General features: G+C 47.4%; 1 protein-coding gene across 7 annotated transcripts in view; it reads left to right on the top strand.

Moving 5' to 3' along the window:
- Nucleotides 1-3,808: 3,808 nt before the first annotated feature.
- ANO1 (anoctamin 1) overlaps nt 3,809-12,896 on the top strand; it is an 83,380-nt gene continuing 74,292 nt past the window's right edge. For 5 of the 7 annotated variants that reach the window (XM_054198470.1, XM_054198469.1, XM_054198468.1 and 2 more), the window contains exon 1: nt 4,249-4,408. In XM_054198470.1, the coding sequence (XP_054054445.1) occupies nt 4,351-4,408 (58 nt within the window). In that variant the 5' untranslated portion in view covers nt 4,249-4,350. Of the gene's footprint in view, nt 4,011-4,248; nt 4,409-8,008; nt 8,683-12,896 lie in introns of those variants that run through there. The other 2 variants (XM_054198472.1, XM_054198471.1) reach the window with 2 other exon arrangements.

Here is a 12,896-nt window from a genome sequence, read left to right as displayed (position 1 = left end):
ATCTTATGGTTTCAGTCTATTGTGTGGGAAAAAATCTCTCCCTGTTTATCTTCATCTTGCCACCTGCTAATTTCTCTGGGTATGCCTTAGTTTTTATATTGTGATTTATCATTCCGTTTATCTTTCCTGCACTGCCTGTGGCTTTAGGGCCTTCTGGAACCTGATTCTCTACCTCATATACAACATAACTTTTTTTTCTTCCGCGTGTGCATCAACAACAGCCAGGGAGAGCACTGTGTGTAGTGCGGAAGGCGAGGAGGCAGGGGGTACGCCACTGTCACAGCCACGGCCAGCGTTTGTTTCACCATCATGTGATTGTGTTCATGCTGTTTCGGGTGGCTGCCAGGGATATGGGCTCTTATCTCCGGATGCCCCAGCCGAAAAGAGAGCTGGAGTGTATCCCTGCCTTTGCTGCGTGCCCCTCAAAAGTGTAAAAGACTTCATAAAAATAGTTCAGAGAGGGGGTTGGTGGCCTCGTTGGTCTCTTTTGCCAGTCGGGATGGTGGGGCCGGCGTTATGCCCAGGCATTTTCCCAGAGCATGAGCACCCCTAACACCCGGAGCTTTTGCTTGGCTCCAAATCACAGGAGCTGAGAACTGCATTATTATTGTTATAAAGGTACACAATACATTTTGCAGGAGCAGACTATAAATATTTCCAGCAAGCGCACTTACTATAGGTGTGGATGCCAAGCAGCACTGTCTCCTTCCTAAATTGTTAAGAAAGCATTTTTGTTTTATTGCAGAGACAGTAGATTCTCTGTCCCTTTACCATTCTTCTCACAAGTATGTGTTGAGATGGCACACTGGGTTTATCACACGCTAAGGAAGAAAACTGTAGCTGGAGTCTCTGCTTCCTATCAGCTCAACAGCCTATTTTAGCTCATGGGGCTCTTGAAAAGACAAATCATATTTCCTCTGCTCTCGTGCGCGGTCAGAGTCTGAGCAGCCCCACTGCTCTGTTCTGTCACTTCAGGTGCAAGAGTGGTCCAGCCTTCGACGTGAGTCCAATTACAAAGTCTGTACGCGCGCACAGGGAGGAGTCCAGGGAATATTGACAGGTAAACGAAATAGTCTGTGGAAGCGGTACGGGGTGATGGCGGTCTGGCAGCCTCTATCCAGATGCGTGATTTCATGATTTCCCGTTATCTTTATAGCTCTTTCCAACAACGGGCTTCTCCAAAGCGGCTGAGGGATCTGCTAGGGCTCATCCAGGGCAGTGGGAAGGAAACTTCTCCTGCTGCCTCTCAGTGCAACCAGGTGGAGCACAGCTTCCACAGCACACCGAGGTTTCCTCATTTCCACTCAAATCTGGGCCAGGTCAGCCCAGGACCTTCTAAAATAATACTAGGCAATCAATGTATTTTAATTTTCAGGACACTTTAAAAAGAAATGATTGCCCGTTAACACTTACACACCTGGAAAGAGGCAGCAATGTTAGCTTTATTTTTATTTTTTTCCATGCACGGGGCTGGAATACAAGCTCAATTTTTTTAAATCCTGCTTGTCAGACTAAAACTTCCAAAAAGCTCGTCATGAAATGATGTCATCGATCAGCTGGCCTGCCTCTGTCTGGCCTTTCAGTAGAGAATCACCTGCAGAAAAGGCAGCCCTTTGATGCTGTGCCTGCCCTGTACGTGCTTAAATCCGGGCTGGGTTCCTGCCCCAGCTGTAGTCAGCAGTTGCTCACGGAGCTTGTGGTCATTATGAGATAGGATACTGGAATCTGGCATTATTTCCAGATTTCTTTGTGTTTCACATTCGTAAAACAAATATATATGTTGGTCCTGTGCCCACATTTGGTTCTGTCGCAAATCGCCATCCAAAATAAATTAATTTTAGGCAAAGGAAAAAGAGCATGCTCCCAAGTGCCTTTGATCTCCGGTTAAGCAAGCCATTTCAACACAATCTACTTGCCCGCTCTTCTGCTAATAATAAACTAAGTAATGGGTATTTTAAAAATAGTTGAAATCCACACTCTTTCAAAGAAGCACAAAAGTTAAAAAGGAGTAAAAAGATAAAAAATGTAGCCTAAAAGCATCCTGACTCAGTTTCAAATCCTCTAGAGATTATATTCCATAAAGGAAAAATCCATATGCATAAATTCCCTTGTTTATATATTTATCTCAATGTGCTTTCGGTCCCTTGTGTCGAACTTTCAACTAACCCAAGCAACATGCTTTTACAATTTTAAAAATAACAGTCGCGGAGAGATATCTGAGCCGTAACCCGCTATTTTTTTGGTAACAAAGGAGAGCTGAGAGTGGAATTAGGACCGTGATCTAAGCGGGAGCAGCGTCCCCTCACTGTTCGTGCGGTGGGGAGCCCTGTGCTACCCCCCCCCCCCCAGTGGTGCTGGGCACCCTGTTTTCCGAGCAAGGGGGGAGGAGGTCGCCTGTCCCCACAGGCCAAGTGGCTGTGGCTACACAAAGCTTCATAGTAGCCCCAGGGGTGAGTACGACCAGCGAAGTGTGGCTCGGCAGTGTCCCTTTTGAGGCTACGAGGGGACCGGGAGGGGCCTGGATGCAGCAGCAGCGTGAGCAGCCCTCGAAGAGCGATCGTGGGGTACTTGGGGGCTGCCTGCCAGGAGGTGGGAAGCCTGCTGAGCCTGTTTCCTTCTGGCAGAGCCCTTGCGCTCATTTGAACGCATTTTTTGAGGGTTAAGTGCTTGTCTCAGATGAAAAAAAAAAAAAAAGAGAAAGCAGTCAGAGAATGGCGCAGATAAATCTATGTCAGTTTTGCCAAAGTGGGTGTCTGCAGCAGCCCGGGATCGGGCAGCAGGTTTGGAGAAGACCTGTGGGGCACTGAAGAGGGGTTTAAATCCGTGGAGATTAATAACCCTGGAATGCTGTGCAAATACTGCAGCCATCCAGCTGGAGCTGTAAAAAGCGAGTGGCAGCTATTTTACACCTCACGCTTTAAAAGAAAAAAAAAAAAAAGGTAGCAAAGAGGTAAACCGGTGGTATTCTGTGTGGGCCCAAGTTTGTTGGTGTGTACTGTGACACTCAGAGCATCCCTCCCGGACCAGAGCCGGGATGGGGAAGGCTGGCAGCAATAGAAACGGGGCCCTGGCTGTTCAGGTGTGGATGGAGGTAAATGTGTCACAGGTGGGGCAGTAGGGCTACGAAGATGATGAGGGGACTGGAACATCTCTCTTATGAAGAAAGGCTGAGGGATTTGGGTGTTTTCAGTCTGGAAAAAAGAAGATTGGGGGGGGGGGGGGGGGGCACCATATCAACCCTTATAAATACTTAAAGGGTGGGTGTCAGGAGGATGGGGCCAGGCTCTTGTCAGTGGTGCCCAGCAACAGGACAAGAGGTAATGGGCACAAACTTGACCATAGGAAGTTCCATCTCAACATGAGGAGGAACTTCTTTACCCTGAGGGTGGCAGAGCCCTGGCACAGGCTGCCCAGAGAGGTGGGGGAGTCTCCGTCTCTGGAGACATTCAAACCCGCCTGGACGCGTTCCTGTGCCACCTGCTCTGGGTGACCCTGCTCTGGCAGGGGGTTGGAGGGGATGATCTCCAGAGGGCCCTGCCAACCCCGGCCAGTCTGTGAACGAGGAGGGAGCTGGGCTGGGGGGGCTTTAGCCTGTACCTTGGGCAAGGGGAGAGTTATCACCGGCAGCCACAAATGACAGCTTCACTTTGGTGAAGACCAAGACGTGCTTTTTCTTTTTCTTCTCTTTTTTTTTTTTTTCCTGCCTTCTTTTATTTCTATTAAACTGAAAGGTGTGGGAGCTTTTAACAGCCATGAAAAAAATAGGAAACAAAGCGGGGAAGCGGTTAAATGGGCTTCATTTCAGGCACTGCGGGGAGGCTCAGCTCCAGCGAAGCTCGGTGGCGGCGCCCCTCTCCCCGGGGGCGCTCCGCGGCCGCCACCGTCCCGCGGGCGCGCAGGTCGCGCTGACCTTTCGCGGACGCGCTTCCCCCCCCGCCGCCGCCTTCCCTTCGCCGGCAGCTGCCGCCGTCGTTCCGCCGCCCAAGGTCAGGTCGGCCCCGCCGCCGCAGGTAGGCGCGGAGCTCCGCGCAAGGTCCGCGGGGGCGGCGGGGCGGGCGGGAGGGGGAAGAGAGCGGCGGAGCCGGCGGCGTGACGCGGAGGGCCGGCTCCCCGCGGAGGGCCGCGCTCCCGGCGGGCCGGGCCGCCGCCCGCCGCCCCTATTTAAAGTCTGGCCGGGGGGCGGCGGGGAGCTGCGCGGTGCCGCTCGCTGGATGAACGCGCCCTCCCCCAAAAACCACGAGGGCGGGGGGGGGGGGAGGGAAAGGGAGGAGGAAGAGGAGGAGGAGGAGGGATCCTGGCAAGTTCACTTTGGTACCAAGCGGGAGCTGGGCTGCGGGGCTCGGATAGGCGATGGATAAGGATGAGATCCACCTGCGCAGGCTGCCCGCCGCAGCGCCCTGGGGACCGCGTAAGTCTTGGGCGGCGGGGAAGGTGCGGGGAAGGTGCGGGGATGGGGGGGGGCGCTCCTTCCCGATGGGGAAACCGGCTCCGCGGGCCGCCGCTCGCCTCGGCCCCCCGCCCCGAGCGCCCCGATAAGCGATTTATTATTAGCGTTTCATCGCCTATTTTTAAAAATCCGGGAATAATCTCCGCGAAGTAGCAGGGAAATAAAGTAGCCGTCGCCCGTCTTCCCCCTCCCGCCCCCGAAAATGTAAAACGGTGTAAAGTCCTCTTTACCTGCGTTAATATAGTAATTAAAAGCTCTTCTAACCCTAGGAAGCCAATCTAATGATGAAAAATTGCTGGAGTACAAAGTATATGGGATAAATCCTTGAGTTGATGATTGCTGTTAATTCACACTCTGCCGCGGAAGATGAGCAGAAAAAAAAACAAAACCTTATAAAATGAAATGGGTTTGCCTCAGATTGTCAGTAATGTTTTTACAGAACTGGCTAAATCATGTATCTTTGTATCATTAACTAATGTGTGCAGCAAAATAAATTATATATATTGGAAGGGGAAAATACATTCCTTGGCTGAGAAGTTACAGAATGTTTAGAGCCAAAGAGCCGATCGTTTAAATGGTAGGGGGTGGGAATTTCCTTGGCTTCCCTCTAGAAATAAATCACAGCTCCGTGTCTGTGTGCATGCGTGTGCACCCACATGTGCATTTCTATAAAATCTTCACGCACACTGTGTATAAAACCTTCACGCACACGCACTGGAACACAAATTTTACAAGCACTATTTACTGAACGCATTTTTGTACCAGTTTAGAGACAATAAAACTAGAACCGAGATGCTAACCAGGAACATGCTGGAACACACTTGATTATCCAGCTGAATTGTATACAAATGAAGTAAATTTAGCATGGCACCATTTATAAATTCCATGCTTTACAATCAAAATTCCAAATCTAACTGTTTGCAGCTAAGAATAGCATGGGGAGCCCTTTTCTTTACTCCCTCTTTTTGGATTCCCATGAAAACCGTTATCCTAGAGTCTACTCTTTAAACAGCCAAATATTTCACTGGAGTTCAGCCCATTTCTCAAAGAAATGCTGTACACCCATCAAACCGTAGGCTAGCCAGAGTGCTCAGAATGAAAAGAAAACTATTTCTTTAATGTTTGACACCAAAAAAACCGTCTGGGCTTTATATCTAAATACCAGGGGATGGGGTTTCTGCATGCCACTGATTGTCTCACGTTAACTTATTTATTAAAATAAGAAGGAGCTCAAACTTGTCACAGCTGAAATGGAAGGCGAGCAAAGCGTGGGAAGCTGAAGCGTTATCGCAGTACATTAAGAGAGATATCGGTAAGAGGACTAAATGATAAAATGGCACTAGAAAGCTCTACCATTACTCATGGGGCAGGTGGCACTTTATCATGAGGTAATCGCAGTGATAGGGCGAGAGTCCTGAGAAATTGTTTGAGTGGCTCTTTGAGAAACTTTACGTAGTATTTTACAGTGACTTTCTCTATTTAATTTACTGAATCACCCATTAGCAGCGTGAACACTGTGTACCAGCCTCATTAATGAGTTCAAGGAGCAGTTTTGTTCTCGGAAGCGCACGTTTGTGTTTCTATTGATAACCTATCCAAAAGAGCTTGCTTGTAAAAGCTGTTTATAAGATGAAACTCCTGTCTAATTACATAGCGGATCCATGTGCGGCAGTAAAAATCCTGTCCGGTTCTGTGGTAACTTTTGCACTATTGCTGGAGAGACACGTGGAGTCCCATCCTTGATGTTTTCACATGGTCTTTGTGCTCAGAAAAACCTCCTGCAGACAGCTAAGAAAAGTTGCTTGTTACAAGGAATTAGGGAAGAGCTGGGGTCAGTGAGAGGATGAAGAAGACGGGGAAAACGAAGGGGAGTGTACACTCCCCTGAGCTCCGGGTAAATACCATCAGTTACCTACAACCAAAGCACTGTTTTATTTTTTGCGAGCATTGAAAAAAGTGACCTCAGTACAGCATTTTTGGCTCTTTCGGTGGCGTGAAAGGACAGGTGTCCTCAGTTACATCTGTGCCTGAGGACCCCGACATCGCAGCTGATGGCTCCCAGCTTATTTTATGCCGATTCCTTCCTTATGTTCTGGGGTAACGAGTGCATGTAATGAGGAAGGGGCGAGGGTCAGACTCGGGGTGGGCTGTAGGGAAAGGCACTGGAGTGTTGGCTTCTGAAAGGACCGCGGTGATATCCTGTCACCTCACAGAAAGCCTTAAAGGCACTGGGGCAAGTGCTCAGGACTAAGCACAGGATTAGGAATCAAGTCTATACCCCCTACATTTCGGCAATCAAAAATTCCCTGAGCGAACATCTGACCCCTTTGAAAACCGTGAGAGTTTTTTGTCACCCACTTAAGTGTTGTCAGACTATCACCCCGGAAAATGAAGTGCTCTCCCCTTTTTCTCTGGAAGATGTTGTTCAAGCCGGAGCTGGGACTTCCAGCACGGCTCCGTAGGTTTCTCGTATGTATTACCCTGCTTCCCACGGTAGCACTGCAGCTATTTCCATTAACGGTGAAAATGATGAAGCATATTAAGCTAATAATTAATCAGAGGTGACAAGGGACTAATAACTGTATTGATTTAATTAGGACTTCTTTTCCAGCTGTGTAACTTGCAGTCATGCACATCATTAACTTAATATTTTAATTTGTAGTAATAACTTATTAATTTCTGGGGATGAGCAGATACAGAGGGGAAGCGGCAGCTCTGACGGTGCGCTGGACTGCAGGAATCGCTGCGGGAAGCGTGCCTTGTCCTGTGCGAGACTGACAGCAAGCAGGGCAGTTTGTCGGTCACCGGGAGCTCTCGCAGGGCGTTGGGGTGGTGGGAAATGGGGTGTTGCGGAGTAGATGTGGATGCACTGGCAAGGTAACGTGTAGCTCTACGGCTACCCGCTGCGGTTGTACGGGTGTGACATGAAATATGGGGTAAAAGCAGCATGCCAAAACAGAAGGCAGGAGAGTAACCCTGGGAAGTAGCAGTATTTATTGGCATCAGGAAGGGAAAAATGTCCCTTTTGACTGTAATTACACCCTTTGGATTCTGGCAATTTTGAGAAAAGGAAATGCTTGGGGACGTGCTGTGGTTGGAAAATAAGGCTCGCTTTAAATTAGGATCACTTTGGGGAAAAGGAAGAAAGGAAGGGGCTGTAACAGGCATGACAAACTTTGGGACTTTACTGTGTGAAAGGCTCACGAATGCTAAGTTTGCTCATTTTCCCTCCAGTTTTAATGGGGATACTTAGCGCTTACTGGGCCGTGCTTGGCATCTTATGCAGCCAGGTCCTCAGCAAGCCACCTCTGATGTGCTCCTGAGCAGGGACTTCTCCGGGAGCCAAAGGAGGGAGAACCTGTTCTCGCTGAGAGCATCACGCTGAATATACGGCTGTATCGCAGTGTACGGCAAGGTTTGTGACTTCTCGGGAAAGAGCTCACGTTAGCCTCTGCACGGAGCGCAGCATCCTGCTCTGTATTACCGAGGTGCTTGTAAATCTTTGCACTGTCCCGTGGAAAGGCTGAACCCCCTGCTGTGCCTTCGCTTGCTGCAGAGGGCGGTCAGCACAGGGAGGAGATCTCTGCAAGCCAAAAGCACTGAGCAGGCTACAGAGGAGGGCCTGTCCCAACTCCTTGCCATTGTCCTTCGGCAAGGTGATGGGGAGTTTGCGGTACTGAATCTCTCAAACATCCATTTCACGTAGGGTTGTTGGGCCACTCTGCAGGTAAACCGTTAGACACCACGAACAGAAGCCACCCCTTCTCCTTTCTTTTCTTGTGAGTATTTTCAGGGATTCTGAAAAAGTACTTCTGCGCACATCCTCATATTTTATTATACAAGCCAAGTTAGCAATAGTGGCGTGAAATAGTTCTGCTTACTTTCAGAGACTACATAAGCAGTTTAGCTGGGGACAGCGTGTGCCGGTATGGGAATGTTTACCTTCCCGACCTCCCCCGTGTTTGCTGCCAAACTTGAGATTGTGGCAGGACTCTCGGTTCTGCCGTAGGTGCAAACCCCAAGAGGGGTTTTACAAATGACAAACTTTCCGGGGTTGGCAGCCTCCGCACCTTGCTGGGACCCTGTCACCGCGTTATTTTCAGGGGTGCTAAGTCATCTTGTGCCAGCTGTTAGACCTCAGTAATGTAACGGAGTGATGTGAGAAACAGCGCGCAACTTTTTTTCCGGTACTTTGAAGAGCAAAAAGATAGTGGTGTCTCCATTGTCGCTGCAAGGTAATTTATGGGGAATACAGGCCTTTTAGAAACGACCGCAATGGCTGCCTTCCTTGGGAGGCCCTGGATGCGCAGGAAGCAAAGCTCCTCATGCTGGGCTGCATTAGTCACCACCGCTGCTTCGCAGGCTAGCCCACATGCCCTCGAGGGAAATAGATTTTTATTTATTTGGTTTAGCCTTTGATTTGTATCCCTCATCCCTCTATTTCTGAAAGTAGTACTCCATCCCGGTGGGAGGGCCAGCCCTTCTCCCTGCCCCCTAACCTCCCTCTATCCTTCAGCCTTTATCTGCTGGCAGCTGACCCGCGTCCCTGCGTACATCCTCGCTTCTCGTTTGTTCTGTTTCTTTGTGCTGCGCCGCCGGCTCCGCCGTTTCAGCTGCCTTTGTTGCTTCCAGTGCCTTGTCCCCAGAGCAGCGCTGCCTCTCCTCTGCGGCTGCCCCACATGCCAGTGTTTTCTCTCTTCTCCAGACTCCCACAGTTCACATCTTTGAACTTTCTACTGGCAGTCTGTCCTTCCAGCCATTACGGAAACTATTTCCAGATTTGAACCGATAAAAAGAATAGTAGTAATGATAGATCTGGTGCCATTCCTCTTTAGTATCTTTGCCTGGTTACCTTATCTGCATATCTGATTTATTCTTGGAAGCTCTGTATCTGTACTAGGACCTGGATGTACATTCTTATTCCTATGAGTGGTGTATTAATAATATATGTAGTCACTGAGATGTCCTTTCAGACCGCAGCTCTGAAAAATAGAACCTCTTTTCTTTTTTCCGAACTGACACAAACACCTATGACTTTTTGCACACGAGTGTAAGTGCTCTGGGGGAGTTTTAAAATCTGAAGTCCGTTACGAAAAGGCTGAGTGGTTTGCAGGCATTAACTGCTTTTTTAATATCTTATAAATTATTGAACTTTTATCATGACATCAGTGATTACAAGTTACGTATTCCTGGCTCCCGGTCCTACTGTCTTACCTCTCTCTCTATTTGTATCCTGTCTAGGGAGAAGCTTGGCGAGTATGTATTAGAATGGGAAAAAAACTTTGTTTTCTAAACACATAGCAAATATTTGTTGCCTCTTGTACATCTTCATTGACGTCAGCTGATGTCCTGCTTGCAGAACAAACTTGGAATATGCAATAGGGATCTGTGTGTTGATAAGTAAGGTTCACTGAGAAGAATTTTGTCCAGAGAGAGAGAAATACATTTCACAGCACTCAGTTAGTAAAAAAGGGAAAAGGTTGGCAACTAAATTCCATTTCCAGTGCAGATTCGGGACACATTTTCAAAAAGTAAATATGAAAAGTGAGCAGATACTGACTGACTGCAGTGACATCCTAGAGATAAAAGTAAGGAATGCAGAGTCCTCTGGATGCATTTTAAAACTCTTCTTTTCAACATGATATCGTGGGAGTTTTATCATTGTCCTTAAGAAGAGGAACAAGAGCTAAGGTGGAAGTTTCAGGGATAAGCATCATCAAAGTTTTAGTTTTTTACTGAGTTGAATTAAGGAAAGTGGCAGAAATGTGTCCGGTGCAGCATTAACAGTCAAAGAAAAACCTATTCTATATTTATGTCTGATCATTTGTACCGTAGCGTCTTGGCTGACGATGTACTGCAAGACATGTCAATGAACGTGCTTTGCGATTCTCCCCGGATTTTGGCAGGCAAAGGTTCAAAATACGGTATGACTTTATGCTCGTGGTGTGAGTGCCCAGAAGAAATCTACTGCAGACTGCAAAAGATGGAAGCTTTTATGCAAATACTGCTAAATTCATCTCAGTATGTTGCGGCGCTGTTGTCCTGAAGAGGTTTTCTACTGATGGATGCATGGTATTTGGCAACCCAGCAAGAGGAGGAAAAAGGGATGCGTGGGTGTACTGCATTTGCTGTGTTTTGGGGAGTTGGGCATCCAGCTCCATAATAAATCACCATATTGTTTTTGGTTAGCGTTGGCATGGCCTATTTATATGGAGAAGCCGATCTAGACCTTGAGACCTTTTCCCTTGCGTTTAGCCTGGTGTGGACACTGTTGATGGGAGGTTTGTGTAGAACAGTTTGGGATGGACTGGCTGGTGCCATGGTGTATCCGAAGAGAGGTATCAGCTGTAGGACCGCTGACAGGATAAATCTAAGCAGACCATGTCGAAGCAGCGGTAGCATGTGCGGTGAAAGCACCCTTTTCCCGAGGTTCGCTAGTGGAAACTACTACACTATTCTCTGTATCCTGTGTTCCTGGCACGGAGTCTGAGACCGGTCTAAAGAAGGAAAATGGTTCTCTGTGTGTAGTCTGAATGTTGGTATGTGGTCAGCAAGCCTCATCCAGATGCTTGTATCTTGCTGCATACTTTTGAATGTTGTTTTTCTGATGAATGGCAAGAACAGGTTTCTAAAAATAAATTAATGGTTTTCCCTTTTTACTTCCTGTGACTTAATATACTTTATTTATCTATATAGCTACTAGTCATTGTCATTCTTCGGCTCACACGAGTATAAACAGAAATGAGCCTGAGTCACAAAGTAAGGATGTGGAGCCAGGCTGTTTCCAGTTTTTTAGCCAGGTGACGGAGTTGCAGCCTGGGGCTCGTGGAGGGAAAGGGCTGGCTCCGGGGTTGTGCCTCCGGGGTGCCACAGGTGAAAGAGGCAGCACGGAGGTGAAAAGCTACCTGCTGCTGCTTTCTGCATCTTCTTCCAAGGTGGTGAGACCTTCCAGCTCTGTGCAAAGTTAAAAAATAAATGAGTGAGTGGGTTTTTAAGGTTAGTTTATCACTAAAGTAGTAAAAGCCAAGTGAGATTCCAGTTAATTATTCCTCTAACACTACTCCTAAGTTTGGTCGGGCCAACACCCAAAGCAACAGTTGCTTTCATTTAACAGCTCAAGCAACATACTTTAACAAATTTAAGTCTCCTAGGGTGTATAGCCAGCCAACCATGCTGCTGATCATGTGCCCAAACCAATCATAAACTTGAATCAAACAGATCTGGAAATAAATTAGGGTAATTGGGGGTTTCAGGAAGTGGTCCCCTTTCTGTGGTGGTTGCCTACTAAAACGTAAGGATGCTCTTTACAACATAACATTGGTTTGCTCTTTAGAAATGGGAGGTATTTGACTTAAAACATGCTGAGCATCGTTTCCTTTCCCAGAACGTATCTGGGGGGTACCTCCTTTTGTTGCTAAGCAGCACATCTGTATGTTGAATAGGAAAGACACCGTAATGTATACCGGACAATAGGAATCTGTGCTGTCTGGAGTATACCCTTATCCACATACCCGTGTGTTCAGGTATGGCTCATAGGACTGACTTTGTGTCCCGTGGGAGAAGCGGACTTGCTGACAAACAGAAGAATGCAGAGTGAGTGTCAACATATTCCAGTATTTCTATCAGCATGTCTGATTGTATAGAGGGCATGAATCGAGTAATCCGTAACTTTCATTTCAAATAATGATTAAACGTATTCAAAAGATTAAATGCATTCAGTTCAGCTCTACTAAAAGTCTGTGCGGTATATTGGGATCTGTTATTTGACCTTGTACCTAGTGGAAGATAATGAGAGATTTCCCCGTCCACACACTATCCATATATCTTTTCTGATCTTGCCAAAACATACGTTTTTCACATTTTTATGTGCACCATGTCTGGTTTTGCTTTTATGGGTAGCCTTGCTTCCTTCCCTTCTTTCTCTTCTCATTTTTCTTCATCCTCAGCTATCCTTGCTGTTGGATTGCCTGGTGAAAGCAAATGCTTCTCTGAGAACTGCTCTGTAGGGTATTGCAGAAGTTTTCTGTGCTTCACTTCTAAATGTCGAGTAAATTAAAAGGAATCAAAGCTTCAAAAAACAATAACCTTCCCCCAGATCCATGTTTGCAGTTCCAGTGAGTTAAATGAAAGTCTTCTATAAGTAGACAGGGACAGTGTTTCATATTCCAGGATCCACTGCTGTCACACGTTTCTGGGTATATGGGTGTCAGCACTGTACTAGCAGGGTTGTGTTTGCAGGCTCCATCAATTTGTCTGGGAACAGTCTCCCAGGGTTCCGTGTTGACATCGACAGGGACGTAGATTTGAAATGCTACTTCATCTTTACAATTGCTGTCAATAATCCATTTGGCAGATAGCTGAGACCAGCTAAAAGGCACGAGAGAACAGCCTAAGGTACGTTGCGAGGACGTACTTCAGCTAACAGAGACGATTATTGCTGTGCTACAGA

Source organism: Rissa tridactyla, chromosome 4, assembly GCF_028500815.1.
Source record: "Rissa tridactyla isolate bRisTri1 chromosome 4, bRisTri1.patW.cur.20221130, whole genome shotgun sequence".
NCBI classification, from domain to species: Eukaryota; Metazoa; Chordata; class Aves; order Charadriiformes; family Laridae; genus Rissa; species Rissa tridactyla.
This window is presented reverse-complemented; position numbering and strand designations above follow the sequence as displayed.